The following is a 22,634-nucleotide window of genomic DNA, read 5'->3' on the forward strand; positions in this document are numbered from 1 at the left end:
GACGGCCGTAGTGATCGATGTAGCGGTTCCGAATGACAGCAACATCAGGAAGAAGGAACACGAGAAGCTCAGAGAGCTCAGAGAAGAGCTCGAGAAAATGTGAAGGTGACGGTGGTCCCAGTGGTAATATATATATATATATATATATATATATATATATATATATATATATATATATATATGTGTGTGTGTGTGTGTGTGTGTGTGTGTGTGTGTGTGTGTGTGTGTAGGAGGGCTGATATTTTATATATCAGAAATATATATATATATATATATATCTCACCACATATATATATATGTATCTCACCATCAACACCTCTAACAGATCTCAGGATCTCAAGCAGATTTGGAGCATATTCAGAGAGGATGGCAGATGAATTTCCCACTTGACTGTGCTATGATCTCCAGGCTCCTCAAATATGAAAACAGCTCACAGATGGAAATGTGTGGGACACACAAACACCGTATGCACATAAACAACCTTGACTGAGGCACATATGTAGCAGGGCATGTGTGGGATGTTAGTGCTGAAAAATATGAAACACTGACATTGAGCTTTGGTTTGTTCATACGTGTGTGTGAGTGAGTGTGCATTTGCAAATGCTCAAAGGACAGATGTGTATGGCCTTTGGAGTTTACCACAACCGCAGTGTACAAGAAAACAACACTGTAGCTTTATAAGACGCAGATGATTTTTGGTCATTAATTGGAATCCACTTGTAATGCAGAAATGAAAAAGCTAGTTTTAAGACAGTTTTAAAAAATAGTTTGCTCCAGAGGTTAAAGGCATTGCCAGAAAAACAAACAAGACTTAATTGGCGTAGAGGGACAAAGAAAGAGCTCCAAATAGGGGAAGCTTAGATTTACAGACATTAAATGAGCCTTAGCCTCCCTGGTGGAAGCATCGTGGCAGGCTGCAGCAGAGCAATGTAAAGAGTTTTGATTGGATATCTGTGCAGAGAGGCATCAGTTGTGGGAAAAGAAAAATAAGATAAAGGCACATGATGACATAACGGCAGCACAATACCACTGGCAGCGCTGAGCTGGGAGACATCACCATCCAGTTATAGCAGTGGAGTGCACGTCACGAACACGGTGACATCACCACTTTCATTCTATCACTTTTCCCAGAAAGGAGACATGTCGTCAGAGTGGGGTTAAGTTAAGGGGGCGTCTTTATTTCTTTTTCTGTGCACACTTTGTTCTTTGGGGGTTTCTACAGAAATAAAGCAGTTTTTGCTTTTGCCACATTAAATTTTGCTTGTTCATTCAAGGCAAATTTCACCTGAGGGGGAAAGAAAATAGAGAACCTAATAGGAACTATTAAACCTCCAGGGCATCCACGTACATCACGGTGAAAAGTCTGTCCTACATTTCTTTTAAAGGGAATACTGAAATAACGTATAAACAAGATTAAATCTCATCTATGACTAACTGCAGGTCTGCCTTATGTAACCCGGGTTAAAAAGATGCATAAATAGTAAAAGTGTAGTCTGAGAATATAAATATCAAAGAGTTCATTTATTTAAATTTTCTTGTATATTAAAAAGGTAAAAGTTCATGTCAAATGATTAAAAACATGTTTGCATTGTTTAAAATAAGTTATCTTTCTTTTCTTGTGAATTGTTTGTGAGAAATGTAATTTCCTACGGGGAAACGGTCTGTGAAGGTAACACAGGGTGGAGAAGGAAAAAAAAGAAAAGGAGAGCGCAAGGAGAGAGAGCGGTGGTGCGTGAGTTACACGGAGCATCCGGAGAAATTAGCTTGTTTTTATGTACTAGTAGTAAGTGTGTTTTGACTTTTCGGACAGATAAGTCACAGTGTCGGTAAGTTAGTGACATGACACGTAAAGTTTCGGCGTGAAGCTGCTGGACTGTGTGTTTTGTTTACTGCGGCCGTGCACGCATTAAGTTAAAGTGAGGCTAACCCAGCCGTTCGCTAATAAGGACTACTGTAGACTGCCGTTTCGCTAAAGTTGTGGAACGTAACAAGCTGCAGAGGATCGTTACCGAACTGGATAACGACGGACACACCCCAGATAGTCACTCTGAGTGCCCGCGTCACTCAGAGTACCTCTGGCAACGTGGGAAGCTAAAACGGGTAGCTTGTGGAGCACGTGGAGATCACAGACCTTCCTCATCTTTGTGCTACTGCATTCAGAGCGGAGTGTTTCTGAAGGAGCTGAAGACAACTTGTTGCCTGGATTAAGCTGGTGGGAATTGCACGTCTCACAAGGTACTGAGTTTATTTATTTATTTTTTGCTCATTGAGTGAAGAACTTCCGGTTGGGAGATCGTTTTGGATTTATACTGGAGCAATACAGGCCTGCAACGTAGGGTTTATCTCTGCCGGCTTTAGGTTTAGTTTGGGACTATAATTGTTTTATCACTGGTGGTTCACACTGTATATGTGGAGATTCTGTGTACAGTGTGTAAATTGCTGTGTGTGTGTTTTTTGGTTTGCCTGAATACTGAAATCTGCCATTTTATTATTTTCTTGTTTACATTGTTTGGTAAATTAAAGGAGGGTTGCAATGCTCTACTTTACATGGTGTATGACATGATTTACTGCACTATAGACACTAGTGTTCATTTTCGCGTGTAGTGCTACTGTTAAGGAATAAGCTTCATTGATCCCAGAAACAAAAGAGAAGTTAATTTAAAAATATCGTACGAGAGTACACTAGAAAAGAACCCAAAGCCCATTTATTTAATGGTATTGAGTAAATGAGGGCTACATAAAATGGAGGCACCGCTGGGATGTTTTTGGGTCTCATAGAAGTATTAAAGGAGCCACACGCTAAAAAAAAATAATAATTAAAAGTTAACCTACAGTAGCTAGTTTACCTTTCTTAGTATTTTTGGCTATTATGAGTATGGCAGACCACACCGGGCTTGCTGCAGAGCTGAAGAGGTGGTGTCGGGGTGAAGGTTTGGAGGAAGCTAAAGCACTCTTGGTTCTGGTTCCAGAAGAAGTGGAAATAGCCCAGATAGAAGAAACCTTGGAGACTATTAAGTGTCTAGGGCGAGTCCGGGTTAGAGGGCGCTTGTTCCACACCCCCTTGAGCTGCCTAATGGTTCTCTGCGAGTGCAAACAAAGTATACCTAAAGATAATGCACCCAAGGAAGTGCTGGACCAGCACAGTGGTGAGAAATGGCCGATAGTGACTCTTAATGAATGTGCAGCTCCTGACGATTTTGCTGTGAAGTTGAAGAGTCTCTTAGACACTGAGGGTAGGACTATGGAAGACATACAAAGCTTATTTCTCAGCCTTGCTCCTCCGCAGCCCAGCTCTGATCCTTCCATAAACTCCACTGAGTCTGTCTTGCAAGCGGTTGGTGATTTTTTGGAGAAGGCACGTAAACCACAAGCTGAAGGTGGTTATCGGCGTTTGAGGCTGTTTTCAGGGAACTTACCAGTTCCCCCTAGTGAAGACCCCTTTGACCATTGGCTTGAGCAGGCATGGCTCATGGTAGAGGAAAGTGACTGTACAGACAGGGAGAAAAGGCGCAGGCTGATCGAAAGTTTAAAGGGGCCAGCGTTGGAGATTGCCAAATCAGTCCGTGAGTCAGACCCTGAGGCAGGCCCTGTTGAATACCTGGAGGCTTTGGAAAGCGCATTTGGCAGTGCTGAGTCTGGGGATGATCTCTATTTTGCTTTCCGCTTAATGCAGCAACAACCAAGTGAAAAACTGTCTGATTTTCTGAGGCGTCTGGAGAGGGCCCTCAGTAAAGTTGTTCAGAGAGGAGGATTTCCAGCTTCTAGCAAAGACAAAGCTCGCCTAGAACAACTTCTGAGAGGGGCTGTTGTTTCCGATCTCATGCTAATTAATCTGCGCCTGAGAGAGAGAAAGTCCAAACCCCCAACTTTCCTCCAACTCTTAAGTGAGATTCGCACAGAGGAAGAGTATGAGGCATCAAGGAGGAAACTAAATACCTCAGTCCAGCATGTACAGACAAAACCTTTAGGGACTGACAATACAGAAATACAAAGTCTCAAAGCTGAAGTTAAAGAGCTTAAGGCCAAGTTAGCCACCTGCATGACTAAGGCCCCTGAGGTCAAAGAGAAAGGCTCGTCCTCAGTGCAGTCAAGTGAGCCCAGTGACACCAAGGAACTGGCTGCTTTGAAAAAACAAGTGAAAAGACTGCAGCAGAAAGTAGCCCAAAGAGATACTGTTCCAGACTCCTCTTTAAAACTGGCTACCGTGGCAGCAGTGGAGGCTAACTCAAAGACAAGGACCCCTTACCAGAACAGAATGCCTTTGGATGAGCAGTTCTGTTACCGTTGTGGGGAAAAGGGACATTTTGTCGCAAAGTGTCAAAATCCTGAAAATCAGAGCAAAGTTATTCGAAAGCTCATCCAAACTGTCAAGACACTGAAAGAAAGTTCAGGTACTTCAACAAGTAATGCCCCTGACACTGACTGTCATGTCAAGCAGGGTCTTCTGACTTCTCCCACCCCAGCTGGAATTCCGGAGGGACTGATTGGGCCCCCAAGTATTGTGCCACTTAAAGTGAATGGACAGCCCTGTGATGCCTTATTCGACAGTGGATCACAGGTCACCATAATATTCGAGTCCTGGTACAAAGCCCATCTGCCTTCCACCCCAGTGCATCCGGTCACTGGTCTCAACATTTGGGGTTTAAGTGAGTCCAATGTCAGTTACCCCTACCTTGGCTATGTTGTGGTAGATGTTGAGTACCCAGCTGAAGTGACTGGCACCAAACACACAGTACCTGTCCTTGCCCTGATCTGTCCAAGCCCAAAAGAAGAGCAGATTCCTGTCATTGTTGGCACTAACACCAACCATGTCCGCAATTTGGTACAGGAATGCAGAAAAGAGGGGCGTGACATAACCAAAAGCCTGGGCATCCAAATTCACAGGGAATCGCTACCCACATTCACAGACTCCGTCACCCTAGGCTCTCAAAATGACCAGGTTGGCTCTGTGACTTGGCAAGGTTCAAATCCCTTGTCCTTACCCCCTGGAAAAGACTTGCAAATAACTTGCAAAGTTCATTTTCAGCAGACAGTTGGCAAAGAGATCTTGATGTTTGACTCTTCTCCCTTAGCTCCTCTGCCGGGTGATGTCCTGCTTCAACCCATGGTTGTGCCCGCCAATGCGGTACAAGTTAACAGCTTCAGGATCCTGGTGCAGAACCAGTCCGCCAGGGAAACCATTATCCCGGTTGGAACCGTCATGGGTCACCTTTATCGCACCGAAAGCGTCATCTCCATGGCAAGCAAAGAACCAGAGATGACAGCATTTGACAGCAGCCAGATCGACTTTGGTGACTCTCCTGTGCCTGAAGAGTGGAAGGACCGGCTTAGACAGAAACTAGTGGAACGCTCCCACGTCTTCTCAGTCCATGAATGGGACGTTGGCCTTGCAAAAGAGGTGGAGCACACCATCCGCCTGGCTGACACAAGACCTTTTCGGCAAAGATCACGTCGACTGGCACCTGCAGACATAGAGGATGTAAGAAAACATCTGCAAGAGTTACTCTGTGCCGGCATCATTAAAGAATCCCGTAGCCCCTATGCCTCACCGATTGTAATAGTTAGAAAGAAAAATGGAACCATACGGATGTGCATAGACTACAGGCTCCTTAACAGTCGGACCGTGCCAGACCAGTACACGACCCCCTGCATTGACGAAGCACTGGATTCTTTGTCTGGGAGCAAATGGTTCACAGTGCTGGATCTGCGTAGTGGATACTACCAGATTCCAATGGCAGAGGAAGATAAAGAGAAGACGGCGTTCATCTGTCCCCTAGGCTTTTTCCAATTTGAGAGAATGCCGCAGGGAATAACAGGAGCGCCTGCGACTTTCCAGCGTCTAATGGAAAAAACAGTCGGAGACATGAACCTCCTCCAAGTCCTGGTTTACTTGGACGACCTGATTGTCTTCGGAAAGTCGCTGGAGGAACACGAAGAGCGGCTCATTAAAGTCCTAGATCGTCTTGGAGAAGCAGGACTAAAGATCTCCCTGGACAAATGCCAGTTTTGTCAGCCACAGGTGAAGTACCTCGGGCATATTGTGTCTGCCCAAGGCGTCTCTCCTGATCCGCAGAAGATTGAGGCTGTTACCACCTGGCCTCAGCCCCATGACCTAAAGTCTCTGAGATCGTTCTTAGGTTTCTGCGGATACTACAGGCGATTCATTGCTAACTATGCTGCCATTGTGAGACCTCTCACTGAACTGACCAAAGGCTATGCTCCGACACAAAAGAGCAAGAAAAAGAGTCCAGACATCAACAAGTCCTACTTGAAAGAGTCAGAACCCTTTGGAGATCGGTGGGATGACTCCTGTAGCAATGCCTTTCAGCAGATCATCCACTGCCTAACCCATGCACCGGTATTAGCCTTCGCTGATCCTACCAAGCCCTATGAGCTCCACGTGGACGCAAGCTTCAAAGGATTGGGGGCTGTCCTATACCAGCTACAAGAAGGGGACCTAAGGCCGGTTGCATTTGCCAGCAGGAAGTTAAGTCAGGCTGAGAAGAGGTACCCCATACATCAGCTGGAGTTCCTGTCATTAAAGTGGGCTGTGGTGGATCGCTTTCATGACTATCTGTATGGGGCGCGCTTTACAGTGCGAACAGATAATAACCCCTTGACTTATGTTCTGTCTACGGCAAAGCTCAATGCCGTGGGACACAGATGGTTAGCTGCTTTGTCCACATATGACTTCGATGTCCATTACAGACCAGGCAAGCATAACATAGATGCAGACATCCTCTCCAGAAACTTTGACACTGATGCTGAATGGGAGACTATACCGGAGGCAGCTGTTAAATCCATCTGCAAAAGAGTACAAGTTTCAGAAAGCTCAGGGTGCCCCACCAGATGTGTCGACCAAACTGGGGCTTCCCCGGAATGCATCCCTGACATCTATGCATTTCCTCTTACAATGGAGTTACAGTCACTGGAACACATCTCAAAAGCTGATCTCGCTAAGGAACAGAAAGAGGATTCAGTCATTGGTCCAGCGGTCAAAGCTGTCCAACAGAATTTATGGACAGGCAACAGTCCGGAGCTGTCGCTCCTAAAAAGAGAGAAAGATAAGCTGACCCTGCTGAGTGACGGTCTGCTCTATCGCATCACCAAACGTCACTCAGGGGAGGAGGTCCGTCAGCTAGTCCTGCCTAAGGTGTATCATGACGTTGTGTTGAGATCAGTACACAATGACTCAGGACACCTGGGCATAGAGAGAACTCTGGATTTACTCCGTCGAAGGTTCTACTGGCCCAGAATGTTGCAAGACGCTGAGGACCATATCAAAAGTTGTGGTGAATGTATAACACGCAAGACTCCTGCCCAGAGAGCCGCACCGCTTCATCAGATCTCCAGCAGTGGACCTATGGATCTGGTGTGCATTGACTTTCTCTCAATGGAGACGGATTCCAAGGGCATGAGAAATGTTTTAGTGGTCACCGATCACTTCACGCGCTACGCCCAGGCATTCCCGACCAAGAATCAGACGTCTCAAACAGTGGCCAAAACCTTAGTGGATAAGTTTTTCGTCCACTATGGTCTTCCGGCTCGTATCCATTCAGACCAGGGGCGAGACTTTGAGAGTCGTCTGATCAAAGACTTGTTGAAGAACATGGGGATACGGAAGTCGCGCACTACTCCGTATCATCCGCAAGGAGACCCTCAGCCAGAGCGGTTCAATCGAACGCTGCTTTCAATGTTGGGTACTCTAAGCACAGAAAAGAAACGTCAGTGGAGCCAGCATGTCCCTTATTTGGTCCATGCTTATAACAGTACAAAATGTGATGCAACTGGTTTTTCACCATACTTCCTAATGTTTGGCCGTGAAGCCAGACTGCCAGTGGACTTGTGCTTTGGGACCACAATTGACAAAGCTGAGGAAAGTCACTCACGCTATGTGTCAAAGCTTAAAGAAGATCTCCGTCAAGCCTACAAGCTAGCATCCGAGACGGCAGACAAAGTCCATCAGAAGAACAAAAAGGGCTATGACAAGAGAGTTTGTTTCCAGTCTCTAGAAATAGGAGACAGAGTCCTACTGAAGAACTGGGGTCTCAAAGGGAAGCACAAGTTGCAAACAAGATGGAGTCCAATACCTTACCAAGTTGTTGGAAAAATGCCCAACCTTCCTGTCTACCAACTAAAGAAAGAGAATGGGAGTGGTCGTCTGAAAACAATCCACAGAGACCATATCCTAAGTATTGGCCAGCATGTGAAATTGCCAATCCCTGAAGAAGGCGATAACTGTTGTGACAGACAAAAACCAAAGGGCAAGAAACCAAAGCAGGCCACAGTTGCATCTGACCCTCAGCTGTCACAGGATTCTGATTCATCCTCAGAGAGTGAATACTATGAGCCTCAGAGATACTACTACACTCAAGAAAGAGTGAGAGAAGCATTAAGACCGGCTCTTAGATCTCAAGCAGTGCCACAAGAGGATTGTGCAAGTGACCAGGATGACGTCAGTGATGAAACTGATTCTGATCAGCGCAGTGAAAAGGAGGAACTGCCACTGGAGGATGAAGACGTTAATCGGGACAGTGAGACTGAGCCCGACCACATGGTGGATATTCAGGAGGAGTCTGACCAAAATGAAGAAGATGATCAAGATTCTGCCCCAGAACCTGAGCTGGATCCCAGAACAGCCCGGTCTGCCAAAACTCAGAAACCAAATACACACCGTAATTTGTTGGGTGACACTCCTAAACTAAGGCCTAAGAGACAGATTAAACCAGTAGTTCGTTTAACCTATGATGAGCCAGGAAAAGCTAAAGATCAGCCTATCACTATTATACATAGAGGGGTTGTCATCACTATAGGCGAAGACTAAGAGCCATAGTAAGAAAAAAGGTCATCCCACTTCCCAAGTTCTTGTAGTTCCTTGGTAGTCTGTTGAGGACACCAGACATTTAGTGGGGGGAGGGTGTAACCCGGGTTAAAAAGATGCATAAATAGTAAAAGTGTAGTCTGAGAATATAAATATCAAAGAGTTCATTTATTTAAATTTTCTTGTATATTAAAAAGGTAAAAGTTCATGTCAAATGATTAAAAACATGTTTGCATTGTTTAAAATAAGTTATCTTTCTTTTCTTGTGAATTGTTTGTGAGAAATGTAATTTCCTACGGGGAAACGGTCTGTGAAGGTAACACAGGGTGGAGAAGGAAAAAAAAGAAAAGGAGAGCGCAAGGAGAGAGAGAGCGGTGGTGCGTGAGTTACACGGAGCATCCGGAGAAATTAGCTTGTTTTTATGTACTAGTAGTAAGTGTGTTTTGACTTTTCGGACAGATAAGTCACAGTGACGGTAAGTTAGTGACATGACACGTAAAGTTTCGGCGTGAAGCTGCTGGACTGTGTGTTTTGTTTACTGCGGCCGTGCACGCATTAAGTTAAAGTGAGGCTAACCCAGCCGTTCGCTAATAAGGACTACTGTAGACTGCCGTTTCGCTAAAGTTGTGGAACGTAACAAGCTGCAGAGGATCGTTACCGAACTGGATAACGACGGACACACCCCAGATAGTCACTCTGAGTGCCCGCGTCACTCAGAGTACCTCTGGCAACGTGGGAAGCTAAAACGGGTAGCTTGTGGAGCACGTGGAGATCACAGACCTTCCTCATCTTTGTGCTACTGCATTCAGAGCGGAGTGTTTCTGAAGGAGCTGAAGACAACTTGTTGCCTGGATTAAGCTGGTGGGAATTGCACGTCTCACAAGGTACTGAGTTTATTTATTTATTTTTTGCTCATTGAGTGAAGAACTTCCGGTTGGGAGATCGTTTTGGATTTATACTGGAGCAATACAGGCCTGCAACGTAGGGTTTATCTCTGCCGGCTTTAGGTTTAGTTTGGGACTATAATTGTTTTATCACTGGTGGTTCACACTGTATATGTGGAGATTCTGTGTACAGTGTGTAAATTGCTGTGTGTGTGTTTTTTGGTTTGCCTGAATACTGAAATCTGCCATTTTATTATTTTCTTGTTTACATTGTTTGGTAAATTAAAGGAGGGTTGCAATGCTCTACTTTACATGGTGTATGACATGATTTACTGCACTATAGACACTAGTGTTCATTTTCGCGTGTAGTGCTACTGTTAAGGAATAAGCTTCATTGATCCCAGAAACAAAAGAGAAGTTAATTTAAAAATATCGTACGAGAGTACACTAGAAAAGAACCCAAAGCCCATTTATTTAATGGTATTGAGTAAATGAGGGCTACACTTATAAAAGCAACAATGATGAGAAGCGCTGGCATTCTGTGGGTGGGTTTGTCTTAGTCCTTTTACACAAAGATAAAGCGACAAAGGAGACAGAATGTAGAGACTTGATAACTCTTTTGTGTCTTGCATGCACATACGTTGACAAATAAACTGAAATCTGAATCGCTGTGGCTTCCATAACTTGTGTGCAAGGTGCAACTCTTTGTCCTGCCACCTGTACATGATGGGAAGTTTGTAGGAATTTTGCCAAATGACCTTTGCTGAAGCACCCCCAAAATGAATCAAAGCATCCCCAAATATTTCTTACTTTTTTTGACAATATTTGCTGTTTGTGTGACACACTACTAAAAATATTAAAACCATACAGTACTTGGTTGAGACGCAATATTTTAAGAACAAAAGTATAGATACCATAGATGTTCCAGCTCGCCTCTCCCCTGCTCTGGCTCTAGCTCCCTTTCTGCCAGAGCGATGGTGCCTGAGACGCAGCGGAGCAGAGGTGTGAGTGCCTGGCTTAAAACAGGACATGTTAGCTTACCCTTCAGTTACTCTTTATATAGTTAGGTAGGAGTCACACCATGTTTCTTTTTAGCTGAAAAACATTACACCCAGGTAACCTGCAGTGTTGAAAACGTGTTTTCCGACGATGTTTGCTACTCTACAATCCGTCCTAGTCTGTAGTAAAATTTGCGACATTTGACCGTCCTGTTGCTCCCATTGAAATATATACAGCCTATTTAAAATCTAAAACTTAAAATTGTCCGTAGCCTGCTGTTGTTACCACTGTCCTGTTTGAAATGGAATGAGAGAAGCTGGTTATTTTGTCATATGTGCATGTGCCGATATTAAACCCAAGTATAAACCAGCGTTTCCTGGTGTTAGTCAGGAATTGCTTATTGGGATTCAGGCGTGTAGTCCAACCTTAAACCACTTCTTGTCTGAACCTCATTTGTCAGCCCTGGCACTGCATTACCATATTGAACTTCAGTCATAGGAAGTCACGGTTGCCAAAAACTTTTTGAAGCTCAAGATTGAGGCTGGTGCCGTTCCAGATATGTTAACATTGTACAATCTTCTGGATAATCAGCTCTTCCCCACACTGAAGACTGTTATTCAGGTTGCCCTAACAATCCCAGTTAGCAGCTGTAGGTGGGAGTGGTCTTTTAGTGTCTTGCGTCAGCTCCATACCTGGCTGAGAAGGACCATGAGTCAAACCAGACTCCAGCACCTGGGTGTTATGTCAGTTGAGAAAAAGATGTTTGAGAGAGTTGACCACCAAAATGTGATAGACAGATTTGCCAACCTCAAGATGAGGCGACATAGGTTAAAAGAAAAGAAAAAATCTGCAGAGCCATATTAGTATCTGCAGTAAAGATCTTTTCATACATGGTATACATTGTACCATAGCCAAAGTTGCCTCCATTTTTATAATTTTTTTTATTAATATTTTGTACATTTGTACATTTCAAGGACTCTTCTGTTTTTGGAATGTATATGTTATGTATCTGTATTATGTTATACATACACATTAAAAGTGAATCTCTGTCCAAAAAATGCACCCAGTTTACTTTTGACTCACTATAAGCATCATTCATTATTTTCCCCCAGTAATTAAGGTTAGAATATGTATTTTTTTTTTAATTCCAATCCATTCTTCTTTTGCAGCATTTAAATAACCTTTATCAGTTTTGATGGTTTTGTTACAGACTTTTCAAAAAAGTGTTTTTCTTTCACAAATGTGGGGATTAAATTGTGTTAAAATGTACAGGATGTAATGTACGAGGACCCAGGCACAGAGAGACTTGATGAATTTAAGAATCTTATGATTTAATAAAGAAATTTGCAGACTTGCATAGAGATGGTAAAATTATGATGACTGATGACTGAGGCTAAGACAACAGACGACGAGGACAGGGAGGAACAGTGGTTTAAATGCACCAAGGAGACAGTCAGAGAGAACTTTAAGGATGCAGGGACTGACAGAGCCAGGGAAGAAGTCTCATTGTGATGAGTAAAGTTTATCTTGTCTGGTTGGGCAGCTCTCTGGGTGCTCAGCACCCCCAAACCCCTGATCCTAGAATCGCCCCTGTGCAGACTGCTGTAGTACACACTGAGGAAGAGAGCCAGAGATTAATAATAACTAATGATTAAATACAGAACGGTCTATAAACACACAGTGAATGAACAAAAGGAGAGTCGAGAAGAAACATTCAATGCATCATGGGAAGCCCCCAGCAGCCTTGACCTACTGCAGGATCCTAAGGGAAGATTAAGGGTCACCTGATCCAGTCCTAGCCAAATGCTTTATCAAAAAGGAAAGTTTAAAGCCTAATATTAAAAGTAGGGAGGGTGTCTCGGCACACTCTGAATGGTGTTAATTTGAAACTGTCTAATAATTAGACTAATTTTAGTGATATTGCACAAATGCAAGAAAGCATTCCTATATAATTGTTTAAAATGCACATTGAAGGAAAGATCCTGGTCAAAATTAATGACTCCAAGATTTCTCACAGTGTAATTGGAGGCCAAGGGAATGCCATCCAGAGGAGGGATCTGGTTAGACACCATCTAATGCTTTGCATTGCACTTGGTGATGTAAGGCTTTGAATGCAGCTGCTCGGCCGTGGAAACCCATTCCACAATGCTCTTGATCTGATCTAAAGCCCACATGAATTTTGGAGGCCTGCTATAGTTCCCAATCACTTCCACTTTATTATTATACCACTAACAGCTGAATGTGGAATATTTAGTAATGAGGAAATTTCATGACTGTACTTGTCGCACAGGTGGCATCATATCATGCTGGAATTCACCAAGCTCCTGAGAGCGACCCATTCTGTTGCAAATGTTTGTAGAAGCAATCTGCATGCTTGATATCATACATCTGTGGCCATGAAAGTGATTAGAAAATGTGAATTCAATAATTTGGATGAGCGAGTGATTACTTTTGCTAATATAGTGTAACGTTAGAACTGAAAACAGGACACAACAGCTAGTCCACCAATTTGTAAAAGCCTACCAGATGAACTCATGTGCTCAGCTGAAGTTGCTTTACACGTTCCCCTGTGAACAGGTGATATCACATTATCTTGCCAGCAGTTAAGCCAGTATGACAACGTTCATTTTGTTTGCAAAGGCATCACATGCTGACCAATAGCCAGCTTCTATATTGATCCTGTGTTGAAGACAGAAACAACTCCTGGGATTTTTTTTTTTAATGTAACAACCATTGAGAATCTTCTAAAGCTGCTCTGTGTTATTTCACAGTGAGAACTGAAGTGCCCTCTAAAAGTCATTAACACCATTAAACCAACTGTTGTTTGCCACACCTGTAATGGCCAACCTTCCCTTACAGCCAGCGTAATGAATTTGCTCAACAGGATCTCAGCATCCTTCAGTACTGCGTATGACCCCCAAGGACAATTGATTAGTGGGTCTGGGAAGTGATTAAAGCCCTGTAGTTTGAATGGGGGATCGTCCGTCATGTATTGGGTGAGAATAACGACACACAGACAAAAGCGTTAAACCCATGTGTGCTCAGTCGAAGGGAGAAAGAGTATACTATTGTGTGAGCATCAGAGCTGCTGATCTCTGAAGGCGTTTGGTTATTACAACAGAAAGGGACGCTTCAAACCCACAATCGCCTCCCTAACCCAGGAGGCATCTGTGCCTGACGGCGGGACAGGAATCCACTTACACCGACAGAGACGGAGAGTCTCTGCAACAGCGCACCGTCAGACAAATCTTACTCCTGTTGTGTATGATGAATTCTTTCATTTCCACCGATTAGATTATCCTGCTGTTTCCGCTCTGTGTGTTTATGTATGTTTGTGCGTGTGTATAAAGCAGCATTGTGTGGAAAATCAAACATTAAAATCGATTTTAATATTGAGATATATGTATCTGAGTACTTCCTTTTTTTTTCAGGGATAACATTGTGCTTTCCATTTCACATTAGTAAATAATTCTACTTCAGACTTTATATAAAAATGTCAGAAATGATTAACAGCATATAAGTTTGACAATCAGCAGGGAAACATCAACAACGCTCTCCACCGTTCTCAGTGTTTACCATTAGAACTAAAGCAAAGACGTCAGCAGAACGGCTTGTCACTGTGTGGTTAGTTTGTGAATCACCACCTCGATAAGACGATAAGTACGGAGCCCCTCTGATGACATGGTCCAAAAAATAAATAAATTGTGGCCACAAAATACTATTTCGTGCCCTCGAAATAGTATTTTGTGGCCACGCAATACTATTTCGAGGGAACAATATAGGTATAACGTGCGCACGAAATGCTAATTTGTGGGCACGAATTGGGTATAACGTGGCAACGAATTACGCATTTGTGGCAACGAAATAGATAACGTGCACACATCATATTGATGCAATTCCTGGACAGCTGTGTAGAGACATAAGCATAAGAGTAGGCTAAACCTATACACCATGGACAGAGACAGTATGATTGAGTTTTATTTTAGGCTGGGAATGAGCTACAAATGCATTTTGAAAAGCCTGCAATGCAAGGAACCATTATTACGGAGAGACATTTAAACAGGATACTGAGAGCCCAGTTGCTTTACAGACGTAAGTAGGACCTGGACGCCGGGATAGATTTTATTGTCAACCAACTGCAAGGGCCTGGGAAGGATCACGGTTATTGGTCAAGTATTTCGTGCCCACAAATTAGCATTTCGTGCGCACGTTATACCCATTTCGTGCCCACAAAGTAGTATTTTGTGGCCACAATTTATTTATTTTTTGGACCATATCATCAGAGGGGCTCCGTAGATAAGAGATTCGTTCTTGACAATTGCAGCAAACGTCCACTGTTTTTTGAGCTCCATTTAGTTTGCTCTACCAGTCTGTGCGTAATTAACTCCCAATTAGCAAGGGAGCGGCTCCTCATCACTGAGCCTGTGGGCTGACGTACCAGTACAGTCTGACTCCTAGACTACTCTGGTTCAATCCAAACGCTTTGAAAAAAATATGAATGGATTAAAGACTAAACAACATTTAGAGAAGTAGTAAATGATTCATTATGATGATTTCTGAAATTATAATTTCACCTACAGGCTAATTCCTCTCGACATTTAGTCGATCTTAGTGGAATGACTAATCCGATGTATGGAGGTTATAAAAAAAATGTATAAGAGAGAGAAAGGAGGCGATCGAGCTTGCGACGAGGCTGATAGCAATCTCACAGCTCACTGAACGTCAACTTCAAATTCAGTTTTAACACACACTCCCCCATCTTTGTTTGCCGCAAGTCAGATATTTATCTAAATAAGTAAATAGATTCATAAATAAATGCATTTAGTTAACCAAGTGCAACTTCCTGTAAATGAAACTGGGTGAGGTTTGATAAATTGGTGGGAAACCGTGTACTGTGTTGACTCGTAGTCAGGTCTTCAGTAAGATGTTTGGACTGTGCATCTTGGGGTGCCGGTATGGTGCCAAAAAAGTGATTGTAAACTGTTACAAATGACCTTTTGGCCTCTAATGTGTCAAATATGTGCCAAACATATCTCTCATGAATGGCATCCAATCATTTTCAGCCAGAAAGAACATTCCGCTTTTTGTGGCTTTTATATATCCGTTATTTGTGCAGGTAAAAAGTCTCATTGACATTAAAAGTGTATTTTTTCAAAAACAGCACCAAACACAACATCACTTTTATATAAAGATATTTTAAGTAGCCAGAAAGGACTGGATTGATCATTATAGAATACAGAGTAGGCAGAATGACGCAGAGTCATGAAGATTTTTGCAAAACAGTCTTGACTTACAAACAAAAGCAAAAGTGTAAGACATAAAAATCACAGACAATCATTTCTTGGAACAACACCTGAAACGTCTCGTGCATTGGATGTTTGTTTTTTTTTAAACTGAATGAAGCGTGGGCTACAAAAGACCCAAGGACTCTAAACAAGGAATTCAAAAGGACCCCTCATTATGCAAACTCTTAACACGGTTCGCTTATCTGTTAGGGCTGATTCACTTGACAAGCATCACCATCATCACAAGAATATCTCTATTTTTGTTTCTGATTTCCCATTATGTCATATTTTGGTGTTGAGCTCAACCTTACTCAGACTGTTTTGCCTCGGAGAGGGCCACATTCATGCGACAATACACCCGAGGTCACCACAGATTAACATTAGTGGCCGTAGAGCCATCAATTTAGCTAACAGCAACATGGACAGCTTGTTCCCTCGAGTCCTCTTCAACAGAGACATGTGCACCTCCATGCTCGTTTGATTGATTGCCCTTTTCGCTGGAATGTGTGGATTTCATTTGATAGCACCGTGCTCGATTTTGACATCAGATTACACACAAAAAAAGATATGAAAGAGGTGGGTGTATTTTTATAGTTTGTGAAGGAAGGGTAGCTGTCTTCAAACTACAAAAAACAAAACAAAATAACAACAAACAAACAAAATCCGTTTCTCTTTGGAAGGTCATCGATTGCATCTCAATCGGGCAGCCACCAATAACCAATAGCCTGCTGAGGGTTGACTTTGGTGGGGAGTGGTGCCAGTTGCTGGGGAGGCGCTGACCTTGGTGCTGAAGTTTAGTTTTTGCTGATCTCCACCTTTATATGTGGACCATATAGATAAAGAGGATACTGCTGCAAACTGCACGTCAGTGAGCCGTAATCCAGAGCATTCTCACATGATGTGAATCTCAGAAAGCCTCCTTATGAAATCGGTGAGAATCAGTGAGAGCTTGTATTTTTATTGTGAAAATTTGTGATCATGATTTAGAAATTTCAGGTAAAAAAAAGTTATTAAAAACAAATTAACCTTTTGCTCTACGTGGCTGTAGAGATATATAAATGTAGCCTATTTAATGCGGTTATTATGGCGTACACTTTGTAAGTCCGTCCAAAAATTAGACAAAAGGAGTTTAATCACTAAACGATACCAGCTATTGTCATTTGGCTGGCGGCTTTAGTGAGCTGAGACTGATGGTGTTTTACTTGTGGGGTTAATAAGGCCATCGGGGAAAAGACGCATGATTGTACTTTGGCTGGAGACGTGAGATCCTCGGAAACCTGCGCGCTTCCAGCCCGCACGTCACTGTCCTGACATCAGCACAGAGCTTAAATACCAGCAAATCCGAGTGGTGTAAAACAAAAACAGGCACACCTGTTGTGGTTATGCCTGGATCCAAACACAGTGCTGGAACACAACATACGTTTCACTGCTGTGTGCTTTATGCGTTTATGAGCACAAGATTCTACGCAATGTGATTTGTTTTCCTCTTCATTTTTTTTGGAGAAGCACTTTGTGTTTTCAGAGCGACTTTTCTGAAGGTCACTGAAAGTCCTTCGTGCTTTAATCTTCGTGCATTGTTACTGCTTTTTTTGTTTTGTTTAATAATGATCAACCACACTGCCGCGTTTGAAGAACTGGACACAAACGTTTCTGAGCCGTCACAGCTTCTCTCGCTTAACCAGAGCGCTTTCCCTGCGCTTCGGCTCGAGTACAAGTCTCTGATCACTTCAGCCACCATGTTCGCCGTGGGGGTCCTGGGAAACCTCATCGCCATAGTGGTGCTGTGTGTTTCCAAAAAAGAACAGAAGGAAACCACTTTCTACACGCTGGTCTGCGGTATGGCCATCACGGACCTGTTGGGGACGTGCTTCACGAGCCCGGTGGTAATCGCCACGTACGTGTCTAGCCGGTGGCCAGGGGGAGCGCTGCTCTGCCACTTCTTTTCCTTTTCCATGCTTTTCTTCGGCTCCGCCGGCATGTCTATATTGTGCGCTATGGCTGTGGAGCGATACTTGGCCATAAATCACGCGTATTTTTACTCCCAGCACATAGACCGAACCATGGCGCGGTTTGCGCTCCTGGTCACCTACCTGGCGAACATCGTGCTGTGTATTATGCCCAGTTTTGGATTCGGACAGCACGTTAGCCAAATCCCCGGGACTTGGTGCTTTCTCGACTGGAGAGCAATGGATCCGCTGGGAGCTTGCTACTCGTTTCTGTACGGCGGCGTGATGATTATATTGATCGCAGTGACTGTTTTGTGTAACTTGGCGGTGTGCAGGACGTTGGTGGGCATGAACCAGAGGACAGGAATAGTCAGGACTGAGCTGTGTGAGCAGGGGTGCTCCCGTCGACGCTTCCCTCGGCTGCCTTCGGTCACTTCTGCGGCAGAGATCCAAATGTTCTGGCTTATGATCTTGATGACCATCGTATTCCTGGTCTGCTCTATCCCATTAGTGGTAAGGGCAACAGACTATTTGTTTCTATTTGTTCTCTTATGTCTGCACCCAGTGCACATTCAGTTACTGGTCTTAGCTTTATTTGATATCATAACTCAGATATCTTCTGTCATGCTTTTGTCTCACAGGTGCGAATCTTTGTTAACCAACTATATGGCCCAGCTTACATTTCTGCCGGGATGAAGCCCGACTATCGCAGCGACCTGTTGGCAGTCCGCTTCGCCTCGTTCAATCCCATATTAGACCCCTGGGTGTACATATTGTGTCGCAAAAACCTGCTATTGAAGGGCTGCGAGAAGCTAAAGAGAACAGTTAACAGGGTCAGGGATGGAGGCGGCGACAACATCGGCTGGGCAGAGGGTCAAAACTCTCCACGGTCTTTAAACAGCACCGATACCAGTTACGCTTCCATACACACATCCAGCTACAGAAACGACCGGGACCACCACGGACCCATCCAGAATAAATCTTTTACAGACTTTGCCCTGAGACAAGCGTGGGAGTACGACACGGCCCGGGTCAGCTTTCACCCGTTCAGCGTCGAATCGACCGCGATCCTCGGCTGTGATGACGAGGTGGAGGGTAACTCCAAACAGGAGGCAGCCAAGGCATCTCCAGGGCGCAGCGTAACGCCGCTGCTTCCTGCTCACATAAGGAGAATGGACATCGTTACCTGCACGTTCAGCACACCGAGCTCCTGTGAGTCTGCGAAGTGTCTCTGAGTGAAGTTCACGAACTCCCGACAGCAGTTTTCAAGCACCTCGGCCAAACCGGGGAAGATCTCCGAACTGTGACTTAATCGCGTTTGATGGGTTTAAACCGCCAAGTGTCACATCGTGTAAAATAATATCCAGTAACAACTGCAGCAGAAATCAGCACGTCACCATTAACAGCAGGTAATAGTTTCCATATGATTTAACGTGAGCTGAAAACTAGCAAAGTGCTTCAGGTTTGATCCACGTGATCCAACGCAGCAGTTCAACAGTAGATTGTGAACTGAAGAACCACGTCAGTTCCAAAGAATCACAGAGACCAAACATTTACTTCTTCGTGCTGCTTAACCTAAAAAAAAAAGTTTAGCCAGAACAGTATGTGGTAGATTTTTTTTTTTAATAAAAGAAATTTCCAAACTTGGAAATTTAAATATATTCATACCCCGTGGGTACAAATAAAGTGCGTGTCATTGTCATTTCATGGGTTTAAAACTCCCTTACATGTGTTGTTACACTACATTTCTTTACGGGGGGTGTAATTTATTTAGTTGTTTATTTTTTCTACATGCTGCCAACTCGCTCAGTGCCATGTAACAGTGCTTCATGATGCAGGTATGGAGGACCACGAATGTCTTTCGTGTTTTGATAACTGCTGTTGTAAAAAGCAAATGTGATCAAATCTTATTTTAAAATAAAGAAGAAGAAAAAAAAACACTGTTCCCCTCGCCTGTGTGAGCTCAGGTGCTTACTGGATGTGTTATTTGGTCTGTGCAGATAAATAAAGGCAGCGAAATCACCGGTTTCACCTGTTCTGCTGAATAAAGAACAAAAAGTTTTTAAAGCAGACATCACCAGCTGGCAGCAGACAGGTGGCAGGACAGCAAGTTCCTCTCGCGTCAAAACGAGCATTGCAGTTCGCTTTAGATTCTAGTCCAGCAGGTGGCGCTACAGGATAATTCATCGGCAAATTAAGTTGTTGTGGCGTTAGTTCACACCAGTAACCGTTGCACAGATAACTGGACAGAATAGTCTGAATAATAGGTGTACTAACATGATGTATATTATAAAAAAAAAACTTTATTCCCTTAGAGGATAATAACATACAAAAATAAAGGAAGCTTTATAATCATCATAATAACAACAATAATAATAATAATAATAATGACAGAGCGACATAGTGAGAGTATGAATGAGAACTAAAAATCACCTTCAAGGTCTTGTCGTCTAGATTAGGGATGCACGAGTTCTAAAATTCTGGGTCGGTAACAATTTAACTGATAGCTGGTAAAAAAAAAAAAAAAAAATCAAACAAAGTTATTGCATTATAAAACATAACTTTCAGTTCATATCTTAGAGCATTTAGTCAGCACAAAATTGCTGGGACTGATAGGACACAAAACATGGCCACTGGTAAATATCTTACTTGGTCAAAGGCTGATATCAGGCTGGGGTTATTCTGAAGACACATCGAGAAACTGTCTGAAGTTGAGTGTTTGGCTCACTGGGATTAGTTGTTCATATAATAACCTCAGTATTTAGTGTTTAAAACAGAGCATCCACCAATGTAACAGCAAAGGAAAACCATAATTGATCCTCTTCACTACACACTGTACATACAATGCAGTATGTATTAAAGTTTAAATGACTATTTCCAGCACAAAGGTGACCACAAACACAGATATCTCACCAGACTAAATTATGTTAGATGCTCTCAAAGTAAACAAAATTCAATATTTATCAGTTCTTCCACATTGTTTCAATGTTGGTCCATTTTTGCCCAATATCTGTTAGTCTGGGATGAAAAGTAAATAAGAATTTGACCTCTTGGATATTGTTTTGCTCAATAGAAAAAAAAAATATCAATAACCAGTTTTTAGAAATCCAATCTACTTCTGCCTAGAAGAAACTGTTTAGCCAAAGTTTGACTTTCTGCGCTGGGTAAGTGTGAAAATCAGCATCTGGAAAAGAAAAAAAATGTTGTACTGTATGCGAGCACAAGTAACTGTCGACATGAAAAGTGAATCTTGGCAATAAATAGATATTATCTACAATAGAGTTCATAAAAACAGCTCTCATATGAAGCCATAATAAATAAATAATAATTTATCCAAAATAAATATACTTTACTTTTATACAGTAATACATGAAGATGCATGGCATCCATCTGGCTGAGTTCACCTGAACATAGAGAAGACACAATGTAATGTCCCTGTCTGTGTGCGGGAAGAGAACGAATCTTGTGGAACCACCTGTTCTCACCAAGCATGAATGGTCTGAATGGAAACAAAGCGTCCTTTAACTGTAAATTTTCTTTACATCACTTGAGCTTCAGCCTTCAGGTCTCGCCCATATGAAATCAAACACATGAAGAAGGTCTCTGTGTATAATAACCGGCAGTATCCTGCATTAATTACCGGTTATTCAGTTAAAAAGAATTCACCCTTTAATGAGGGAACAGTATCCAGACTGGGCTTCCCTAATGACCTCCCCCTCAGTCTCTTGATTTTGACCTTGGCCCTTAATGTCCAGCTGCGGCCAGCCCACTTCCTTCTCAGCAGGAAATGTATCAGGGAGGCAAACAAGTGGCCTCTTTTTCTTCTTCTTTTCTGTTTCTGTGTGAGACAGTGCCCCCATATGGCCAAATCCTAAACACGGGGCCTCACACACACAGACACATACACTATCCAGCCAGAGGCTCTTCAACTTTATCCATCCTGGGAACTTATCTGTTTGTACTCATCATTCAGCCCATGCACATGCAGCTGGCGGCAGAGAGCGATTGGATAGTTCTCCACGTGGTCTTGGCATCCATGAACGATACTGGCTCGTAGCGGTCGGGGCGGCAGCAGGGGTGGCTGCTGACCTTGCGGGCGGTGCGTCGAGGCAGCGAGCCATTCTCCAGCAGTGCTTTCAGTGCTAGGTCATAGTTTGTTCTTTCGGCCTGGCAGGAGCCTACACAGAACTTAAAAAGGACGATTTCATCCGAATCAAATCCCAGTCCTAGATCCCGAACCCTCATCTCTTTCTTCTCCACACGGCAGTGCCTGCTGCTCTGCTTCGGGTGTCCGTTTCTCCCCTTACCCTTTCTTTTCCCTGTTTCTGTCTCTTCTTCCTTTTCTTTCTTCTTCTTCTTTTTCTTTGATGATCCCTTGGGCTGAGGTTCTGTGGGATCAGAGGAGCGTGGTGATCGTCCTACCCAGCGACTGCTGGGATGGTCATCCACCTCATCCATTACAAAAGGGTCTGAAAGAGAAGGAAAGAAAGGAAATGGTAGGCTGGGAGTGAACACCAGTTTACAGAATTATGAGCAGTGGGGTATATTTCTTAAGTAATCTACAATCTCACGTCTGCATTTTAATATAAAATGACTTCACGTGTAAGTGTATTCAAAGGCCTGAGACACAAAGCAGGCTCAGACCTCTCTCAACCATCTTTCCATTCTAGTACTGCTCAGTAAAGCTTATGTGCTATGA

At 43.3% G+C, this 22,634-nt stretch overlaps 2 protein-coding genes across 3 annotated transcripts in view; one reads left to right on the forward strand and one right to left on the reverse strand.

Moving 5' to 3' along the window:
- The first annotated feature begins 17,351 nt into the window (after positions 1-17,351).
- Positions 17,352-20,117, forward strand: ptger4c (prostaglandin E receptor 4 (subtype EP4) c). Its single transcript, XM_084913061.1, has 2 exons — positions 17,352-18,448; positions 18,577-20,117. Exons 1-2 carry the CDS (start codon positions 17,594-17,596, stop codon positions 19,168-19,170), a joined length of 1,449 nt encoding a protein of 482 aa, XP_084769187.1. The 5' UTR covers positions 17,352-17,593; the 3' UTR covers positions 19,171-20,117.
- An 80-nt stretch (positions 20,118-20,197) lies between these two features.
- LOC146367396 (uncharacterized) overlaps positions 20,198-22,634 on the reverse strand; it is an 18,507-nt gene continuing 16,070 nt past the window's right edge. For both annotated transcript variants that reach the window (XM_084913062.1, XM_084913063.1), the window contains one exon: positions 20,198-22,404. In XM_084913062.1, coding sequence (XP_084769188.1) covers positions 21,905-22,404 — 500 coding nt within the window. In that variant the 3' untranslated portion in view covers positions 20,198-21,904. The remainder of the gene's footprint in view (positions 22,405-22,634) is intronic.

This window comes from Perissodus microlepis, chromosome 18 (assembly GCF_051167445.1).
Source record: "Perissodus microlepis isolate ML-2025 ecotype Zambia chromosome 18, ASM5116744v1, whole genome shotgun sequence".
NCBI classification, from domain to species: Eukaryota; Metazoa; Chordata; class Actinopteri; order Cichliformes; family Cichlidae; genus Perissodus; species Perissodus microlepis.